General features: G+C 38.2%; 1 protein-coding gene across 1 annotated transcript; it reads left to right on the top strand.

Moving 5' to 3' along the window:
- Window positions 1–2,802: 2,802 nt before the first annotated feature.
- LOC118207998 lies at window positions 2,803–8,456 on the top strand. Its single transcript, XM_035382238.1, has 5 exons — window positions 2,803–3,167; window positions 3,559–3,692; window positions 5,379–5,583; window positions 5,930–6,135; window positions 8,400–8,456. The coding sequence occupies exons 1-5, from the start codon at window positions 3,149–3,151 to the stop codon at window positions 8,454–8,456; spliced, it is 621 nt and encodes a 206-aa protein (XP_035238129.1). The 5' UTR covers window positions 2,803–3,148.
- The last annotated feature ends 1,588 nt before the right edge of the window (window positions 8,457–10,044 follow it).

The raw sequence follows: 10,044 nt of genomic DNA, 5'->3' as shown, positions 1-10,044 counted from the left end.
ATCAAATTTACATATCGAATAGAGGATACATAATTACAAACAAACACCTTTAAACATTAAACACATTAAATAAAACGTGACATTTTATTTACACTGAAATAATAATTTCTTGTATAATTTAAACAAATTATCGAGGTAATAATTACAGGGCCAAAACATTATTTTTTTCAGTGTAGAAAGGCCAGGATCAAGCGATGTCATCGGGCATTTTGACTCCAATTCAACTTACTCCAACACCGTAAATACAATAGCCTACTGTCCTCCTTCCACAGCGTTTCCTAATCATTTGGGCTTAAAATAAGCGTGTTTTAGATTTTTAAAAAAGTTGACTGGTTGAAGAAATGCAAGCAGTTTTTCACAAAACCCCCTGGACAGTAGGCTAGGTCGTGTAGGCTTACCCAGGTGTGAAAGGGTTGCTCTCTCCTCCTGCACACTATTCAGCAACTGAATGGCTTTGAAACTAATTTCTTGATTAAGCGCTATCAAAACTACTTTCGCTCATTTAATCACACAAATGAATGCATTGCAGTTGTTTGATGAACATGATTTATTTTGATGAGTGACCTCTGACACAGGCTACATTTGTACTGAAACTGCGACTGAATTGGCTAACATCTTTTTTTGTTGGTCTGGCATCATTGCACACGCTGAATTTCTTGACAAGACTGAGAGCAGAAGAGACTTCACCATGGACCTGGGATGCGACCTGTGTAAAAAGTAGCCTACATGAAGTCGAAGACAGAAGAAGCAGCCTTCAAAGAAGCCAATCGCAGCATCATCTCGTACACGTACCACTCCTGGGGGGCAAATTCAGTCGGAATATAAGGTTAAGGCCGGCGTTACACCGAAATCTGTGACCCACCGAAATCTGTGACCGCGGATATAACTAAATCACTAAATGTCACACTGTGCATGCAGGCAGAAATACACATTTTTAGAAACAGTTTATAGTTAATTTCATAAAATGTAGTAGCCTAATAATAAAAATAAAACAGTTGTTTCTAAAACATTTTTTTAACTTAATTTATTTTATTTACTTTCTACTGACAGATACCATGCCTGGGGTGGTTAGTATGATCCACCAACGTTGCCTCTTTCTCCATGGGAAGCAATAACAACCAGCGATTACATGCACTGGACAGGGAGCGATGGCAATCCAATGCTTAGGAGCAGTTTACGCCGTCTACGTACACGCTCTTCTTCATGCCCATTCTCGACAACACGCATGCAGAAAATGTGCAACAGCGGCCTCTGCGGTCACAGATTTCGATGGGTCACAGATTTCGGTGTAGCACCTGAAACATAGCCTATGTAAGCATGCAAACGCAGAGGAGGCGGACAGTCGGTTAAGCATGCTATGTAGGCCTAAAGCGCACTGCAAATGAGCGGGGGCAAGGGAAGGGAGAAGCGAGTTTCTTTATGACTGAAGAAATTTGCACTATTGTACTTTGCATTTAACTCCTTTTTCCATTTTGTGTTTGCTTTGTTTTGCACAGTTTAGCTCTTTTCTTAGTGTGCCTGCAATGAGCCTTGACACATTTTCCCATAGCTTATACAAACCCAGGGGCCCCAGAGGGAGGGGTGCAGCATGGGCCCTGAACATTGGCGAGGGGGGCATTTGTCTGAAAAAGGTTGTGAACCCCTGATTTGAATGAATGTGTTTAAACAGCTGATTAAAACGTACGTGCCAGGAAGGATATGTCTATACTCGGTTGTCAAGTTAATTTTGTAAAATGTACAAGTTCTTGTATATTTGCAACTTGAAATCAACACCGAATGTAAAATAGCTGTACTTACATACATACATAAATACATAGAATATTTAATTATCACATCCTTCCCAGCAGCATGTAACATTCACAAGTACAAACAGACATATGTTTGCCCCATTAATGCATTGTATGCTTGTCAGTAAAATAAAGTTTAGCCAAATAAGTACAACAGCATAATTCCTTCTATAATGTTAAATAATTAAAACTCTTACAGGCCTATGTGAACATAGTTTTCTTAACAACAACAGTAATAATGCTTTTTATTAATTATGTGCTTTTCATGCACTAAAACACTGGATGCAGACAATTGTTCAAATAGTGTTGTCATTTTAAAACATTATTAGGTGTAACACAGCTGAATTGCAAATCATTTCCACTATAAATGATTGACATTTGACAATTTGATGTCACACGAAGTTTGAATGACCACATTCTGTTCAGATGGTAATATGAAAAAACACAGGTCCAGTTAGTTGAAATAATTTAGGAAACATTCGGCAGCACTGCTTTGGAATACAGCTTGTTAAATTTGTTTGACCTAAGACAGCCAAATTTGTTTCTTGTAACCCGATTTTGATATCAGTACGTTTAATGGCAGGCCTAGATTTTGCACATTTGAAGTAATGATTTATAGACAGCTATTTTAATGTGTGAGTAACGTGGCATTTTTTTTTTTTTACATTGAAAACGTGTTTGATAGGTTGATAGGTTATTATAACGGCATATTGTTCGCCACGTTTTTGTCCTTAATGTCACAGATAACCTAGTCCTTTCAACAAGGAAACGAGAAGCTGCAGGCTATATGCATTCCCAATTTTGGATCTCCTTTAAATTTGGACGAAACCCCGAAACGCTACATTAGCAAAATTAACGTTACAGATTAAAACGTACGTGTATAAGTGCGCACTCAACCTGTATCTCTACTCTGATTGGCAATTGCACGGAATCGGTTGCATTTCAGTTGCAAGTAAATGGCAGTGGTGTTAAGCGAAGCAATCCTAGACCAATTTAGTTGCAAGAAACAGAAGTTGTGTGGAGATTGCTTCGTGTAACAGGGCCCCTACTTCCAGTGAAGGGAAATCTTAATGCTACAGCATACAGCGACATTCTAGAGTGGTGTGCTTCCACCTTTACATTTTAGGGCAGGTCCTGTTTCAGTATTACAATGCGCCCGTGCACAAAGCGAATCCATAAAGAAATGGTTTGCAGAGTTTGCTGTGGATTAACTTGACTGACCTGCACAGAGCCCTGACACAACCCCATCGACATCGACAACCTCACCTCATTTACGGGAAATGGTGGGTGGGTTGTAGTTCTATAGCAGTGGAAACATCGTGCGAGGCTCTCTCTTCACAGCGACACCATCGACAACGAAAATGTTTTCAAGATGTTTATGTAAGTTTAATTTTTTGCCTCCTGTAGAACAAAATAGCCCCGTTCATTCGGATCTTCACCATAAATAAATTAAACGATTTAACTGGTTATCTGGCGATTAAACTCGTAGCCGTTTGTGTCTTAAGGCATTATGAAAGTTAGTTCTTAATCACTGCTTTTCACTATACTCGTTAATTTGGATTTCAGAAAATGACAATAATGCATACGGTAGCTAATACATATTTTAATAACCAATTTGTGTCAAATGTGTTAATAGTTTTCATTGAAAAAGGAGAAACGTGTTGTGGTTTTTGAAAGTTTCATCTGTGAAAGTGAACAGAAGAAAAGGGGACCTGTAAATCTAGTGTTGTGCGCGAAAGTACAATGAGACCGCTTCTGTGTGCTCCAACAGCGTATTTGTTTGTCGTCGGGATCCTGAGGTGCTCGGAGAGTCTCTCGGTTAACAGCGAGTGCGGAGAAAATATCACTCTGCCCTGTGATGCTACCCGTCGCTCTAAGCAGTACAGGTCCGTCACTTGGTATAAGGTAGGCTCCGGCCGCCCCAAGATATGGCAAGTCTTTTTTCGAATACGAGTTGTTTTTAATATAGCCTAAGTATGATTCATCAACATGTGAGCCATTCGTTTATGAAAGCGGTATTTAGCAATTGTCTGCAGCATCTAGAGCATAGAATTACCCAGCTAACAATTTTTGCTTCTTATAACGTCCCAGGGCCATTATAGGAAAGTTAAGATAAACCTTCTACGCACTTACATACATACAATTGAGTCATAATGGACATTGCATGAACGCCATTCGGTTCATACGAGCTTAATGGGAATTTGTTTTTTTGTTTATTTGGTGGCCGCGAATTGCAAAATGTAAAATGGTTAAAAAGAAATAAAAAGAAACTGCCATTTCAATACTTACATTCAGTACATTCTAAGAATGTAGGCTATTTGAAAGATATTATTTGCGAGTTTTCATAACTGGGAACAACTATTTTTAAATTTTTTTGGGGGGACACGAACTCATCTCACAGGGATGTTCCCCAGTATTCTTGAACCATTTGGGCTAGTGTTAGCTACGATTAATGTTTTATCTGGACATTTATGACTAAATTACTTACGGGATTGCTATGTGTTTTCCCAGATACTACAGATTAAACAACTGAAATGACTTCGGAAAACTTATCAAAACGAACACAATTGTGCTACAAAATATGACATGGGACTTGAAAATTCCAAAGCATGGTATCTGAAAACGGTAGTTTCGGCAAACATAACCCAAAATAAGACTAAGCTTTCAATTTATAACAGTATAAAATTGTTGGGGTCATTTCATTGATCTATATTAATATCAATAACAGGAAAATGTATGCTAAATCCTGGAAGTTTACTGGAAGTTTATGTTCCATCATGGTTTTCAGGCTATTGAGAATTGTCCACCAATAACCTGTACATAGCAGTCCCTTAATGCCTCTTAACTCCAAGGGTTAAATCAAAAAAAAAAAATTTTCTTCATTTTTTTCTTGTTGTTCTATGTCGCTGGTGACAGGAAACAAAAGTGGAACGCAAGCAGACTTTTTCTCTCTTACAACCAGCCAGGTGCAGACTATTTTTGTTTTTAACTTCCTCTTCATAGGCTAGAAGTTTTTTTTTTTTTTTTTTAAGTAGTTCATTTGTATTTGCATCATTGCAGATGAACACAGTGACCCTCTGTAATTCTTTTTACGTTCTTGAAGTTGAACATTATAGTGACCTTTAATTGTGTTTACATTTGCTGTTGAAAATTTCAGTAACCTTCATTAACGTATTTGGAGTGCGCTTTTAGCCTACATACCATACGTATCATAGGCTACTGTCTCTTTCCTCTTACTCAGTTTCACAGGGAACGCATAGCTTTGGTTGCTTAGTGAGCAAGGACCGCGCACTACCTTATGTAAGTACGCTAGCGTGAATGACAACGCCAGGACGACACACTGCAAACGCACGTCCTGGTTGTACATATGCACGGCAAACGCACGTCCTGGTTATACATATGCACGGCAAACGCACGTCCTGGTTGTACATAGCTACTCAACGTGCGTTCTCATGTCCATGTGGAGGTAATAAACCCAAGTCCTCAAGGGGCCGTTGCAGGTGAATGTTACAGGGCCTGTCTGTAACATTTTTGCATTCCTGCAGGTGAATGTTACAGGGCCTGTCTTTAATTGTGTTTACATTCCTATAGGTGAGCGGTACTCGAACCGGGATTATCAGGAAAGCTCAGGACAGAGTGCAGCATTTCAAGGCTGCACGGATGGCCGAGTTCGGACATGACGAGAGCCTGTTAGTCCCCGGTGTTAGGCCTGAGGACTCGGGGGACTACGAGTGTTTTCTGTCTGCAAATGTGGGTGGCGAGAATAAAGAATCAAAACTCCATCTCAGCGTGTCAGGTACCGTGTGCGACACTTGGCAAGGGAATCTTTGAATCATCAGTGCATTACAAAGAGGTGCATTCACTTCTAGTATTGGAAATCCCTTCTTATGGAAATCAATGGAGGGGGGAGGGCATGAAAAGTGCTGTAATTTCTACATGGTGAAACCAAAATGTATAAAATACATTTTAGTAAGATCTGAGAATCTCTAATTTAACCATGTGTGAATTATTTAATTTCAGATCTAAAATTGTGGAGTGCAGAGCTAAATCAAGAAAAATGTGTCTTTGTCTCAAACATGGAGGTCACTGTATTTCCCAGAGAATCCCAAATTCACCTCCTACTTTTATGTGAATTTTCACAGAATGTGTCACCCCTGCTGACACCACCCTTGCTGACACCACCCCTGTTGATACCACACCTGCTGCTTTGGTTACTTTGACTGGCATGATGTCCTGCTTCACTGCTCCCTGCATGGACCAGGTGGTGGAGGTCTCCCTGGTTCTGGTCGTATCCAGTTTTTCAGTCATTGCCTTTGTCAAAGTCATTTTGTCCATCTTTTCGGTCTGGGTAAGCATCATCTTCATAATGACTTTTTCTGTAAAATACTTTCTGCCTCATTTGAGGAAAATTCTGTACAAATAAAGTTGTTGTTCTTTGATATTATTATATTGCCTTACATGCAAGCAATTTAAGTTTCTATCTGGGAGCACTGCAGAGAGGCAGGTGCTTGTTATTGAAGTTGTTATTCACTTTTGATTCTTTGCTTTTGAACTAGTGGTGGGAAAGCAATTTGTCATGAACAACATAAAGGGTGGATCTACAGCTCCTCCCATTTTTGATCTCAAAGATCCTCCCATTTTTGGCCTCATTCCCCCATAAATGATATGACACCATTTCACGGTAGATTGTTTACAAGAGAATTAGCCCTGAAATTCATCTTTTCAAAATAGCTGACGGGAAAGTTATAGGAGTTAGTTGCCTTTTATTCAGAATTAGGACAAATAACTTAGACCAAGGGTGTCCAGTCAAAAAAGTGTCGGTGTGGGTACAGATTTTTGTTTTCGCCCAGCACTACAATAATTAACTAATGAACTAATTAGCTAATTAACTAATTAAGGTCTCCAATGAAGACCTTGATAAGTTAAGTGGAATGATGTGCAGACCTGCCAACCTGCACGCATTTTGTGTACCAACCAATTCTTGGTCAAAATACGCATGTACGAAATGCCAACTGAAACTACGCAAAAAAAAAACAATATTCTAATTTTATTACGGAAAACAATCAATCAATACAAAAAAATACCGTACATTATTCGGTATTTAAACTACATCCCTCTGATTGGACCAGATGCGACCTTGCGCTTGTGGTTCTGTAACTCCTCCTCGACCCACTCAACATCCACTGATACGCAGCCGTACTTTATTATCCACCGTGGCGTAACGCTGCATTGCTGAGGTAAAATGAGAAGTGGGAGAGTAATAATCAAGCACAAAAATGTGACCGTAGTTTTAACATATAAAACGTTAAAACATGTTCGGTAACTTTACGAGATGATGCATTTCAAGGGGTATATCCTAACGAGATAAATTTGTGTATATAGTTAGCCGTAGTAGTAGCTCGCATACGATTTAGCCTCGTTACGAGACGGCTACGGTGTGAATAACTGATGGAATTATTTATCTGCAGTAACTCAAACGCCACGGAGACTTCCTGTTCTAAATTTGAATCGCGCACACTGTTGGAGCAAAATATCAGGACCAATGGCCGTACCTCCGCCCCTCAAAACTTCCGCACCATGCATTTTGCAGATTGTGCATTTATTTTTACATTAGCCACCAAGAAGCTTCATGTAATAATTTAGCTAAACCTCTAATTACAAAGGCCTACATTCCTATATAATTTTTCAACTGAATACTTTTTTTCATTAGCCCTATATGATGTGTGCCTATATAAGCTGATTCAATTATTTAATTATTAAATAAAAATGGAAATCATGAACAGAAACTTTTTTTTATTCATAAAGGACAGTGATTTACATCGGTTTTTATTTTATTTTATTTTTTTTTTACATTGCAACATAAGTTTCTGTAAATACTTGAAAATGAAAACATGTTACAATATACAAAATATTTTTTTGTATTTTTATTAAATAATTAAATGCAATTCACTTATGGTTATCAGTTTGTATAAGCACACATCATATAATGAAATATTAATCTTGAATTAATGGTTTTAAGCAGGTGTACTCAAACTTTTGACTTGCAAGTATATCATAATATAGCCCAGTGCAGTGCAAGTGATATTTTAGAATCAGGTCAAATTATACAATCATTATACATTAATCAATCATACAGTCAAAACTAGAATTATGAAGAAAGGCTTGTATGTGTGTGTGTGTGTGTCTTGCAGACTGTCGTGTGCAAAGCGAAGTGGTGCGAAAGCATGTGAACTAAGCATTACACTGACTATTGTGGTACTCAAAATATTTTCCCAAGGTTGGCAGGTCTGCATGTGTCTTACTGCTGGGCTAGAACAAAAACCTGCACACGGCCCTTTTCAGGACACCCCTGACTTAAACAATTGCTACAAGGCTTTTTTGATCTACCTGTGGTTGATATTTAAGCCTATTACGGACAGCGAGGCACTACTACTCCAAACCCACTGTGAGTTCCAGTGACAGTGGGTTTGCTACCGTAAGGCCGAGCTAGCGGTGCTTACCCCACCAGTGACAGTTCTTAACAGTAAGCTGGCTTACTGATCACTGCCCTTCTGCCTTGTTGCTTCTGTAATTTATTATACTTTTGTGTGTGTGCATCAACTTTTACATCAGGTCCTGCTCTTGATCAGAAGAAGAGGAGAGAGACAGAGAATGGACGACTGGTCGTAAGACCACTGGGGGGGGGGGGGGGGGGATGGACACGGACAATCAATCAGGCGTTGGGGAGGCAGGGGCGTGGTCACATTCCTATTTTTTTAATGGATGAAGCAAATCAAGCATTGTTGCATAGGGATTTAAGTTGAATTTAACTGTGTTTTTAAAACCCATATGTGTACGTTAATGTGTATTATTTGCATGTACATACATATAGGTGGCTAACATGTTGATAATATAGTGTATATAATGTCTTGGGAAAAAATTATATTAATATTATAATTTAATATAATATTTTATGTTAAATTCTAATATTAATGATTGGCTATGTGTATATTTGTACTTAGATTTCATTGGATGTGTGGTGATGAAATGAACATCTTGAGTCTTTCCATAAAATATATTTTTTTATTATTTAAAAAAAAATTCTCTATTGTGAGTCATAATAGTATTTGAAATCTAGTAAGTTCTATTTTTTTAAATGCAAAGTGCCAGAAAGACCTCTAAGTGATAAATCGGTTAAATCCAAATCGTTGTTTTTTAATTATAGTCGGTTAAAGATGGCAGTAGGCTTTTTACGTGATCTGTAATGTCCATGATAAAAGATAATCCACCCAAAAAGACAGAAAAATAAACGACTCCCTATTTAAATAATTCAACTTATTTTTATTGTGTAAAATGTAATGTAAGAAACATCTGTCTTAGAAAAACCCTTTACAAAATGAAATAACAGCAGATGTGCATTGACAAAAAGAAGCTAAGGAAGAGAGTTGGTGGTCTTGTTTATTTAACTGTTGCTCATCAGTGCCACCTGCTGCTGTAATAGGGTGTGTACAAGCAATGTGACAACTTCCTCCCAGCAGACATTTCTATTTTCTGTATGTTTTCATATCGCATACTTCTTCAAACGCCTGAAAGAAAGTTTTGCCGTTGTCACTAACACTGCACACTCATGTATGCTGGTCCAAATATGTACTCACATTTTACATATTGCCCCTGTGAATTAGGCTGATGTCCTATTTTTTTCTGAACATGTCCTGTTTTCGGGACTGAAAATCTCTGAGGGTTGGGTTTACTAATTGGATAGATTGTAAATAAATAAATAAATAAATAAATAAATAAATAAAAGGCCTAATATAATTCTCACCATGCCTACCCACCCATTCTCTTTTTTGAAAACTCTTTTTTTGACTACCCAACTGTGAACTGTGGTTTTGTATTGTGTGTAGCAGGTATGCTAGCTGATACATTAGCACAGCATCATTGCTTCACACTGTTGCCCATATAAACCAGCATTATTCCACACTGTTGTGCCCCCATACTGCCATGATCATCTTTTAGTTTTAGAAAGTCTTTGCGTTGTGGAGGTAGCTTTGGGACAATCATATAGGTATATCTGTACAAAGATAGGTCAGCAGTATGATGGTGTTTACTGTTTTGCAATCCTAATTGTTGGTTTGTTTGGTTAACTTGGCATTGATTGATTGTAAATGTTCTTTCTTCTCCTTCTTTGTATGATGTCTGTATTCCTGAGAGGACCACTGATGTTGTCCACTTCTGCAAGTCACTCTGAATAAGAGCATCTTCTGAGTGATCATTATGT

Source organism: Anguilla anguilla, chromosome 11 (assembly GCF_013347855.1).
Source record: "Anguilla anguilla isolate fAngAng1 chromosome 11, fAngAng1.pri, whole genome shotgun sequence".
NCBI classification, from domain to species: domain Eukaryota; kingdom Metazoa; phylum Chordata; class Actinopteri; order Anguilliformes; family Anguillidae; genus Anguilla; species Anguilla anguilla.
This window is presented reverse-complemented; position numbering and strand designations above follow the sequence as displayed.

Coding starts and splice junctions, on each gene's coding strand:
- LOC118207998 (XM_035382238.1), top strand. Junction 3,693..5,378: donor GGTCCGTCACTTGGTATAAG/GTAGGCTCCGGC, acceptor ACATTCCTATAG/GTGAGCGGTACTCGAACCGG. Junction 5,584..5,929: donor ACTCCATCTCAGCGTGTCAG/GTACCGTGTGCG, acceptor GAATTTTCACAG/AATGTGTCACCCCTGCTGAC.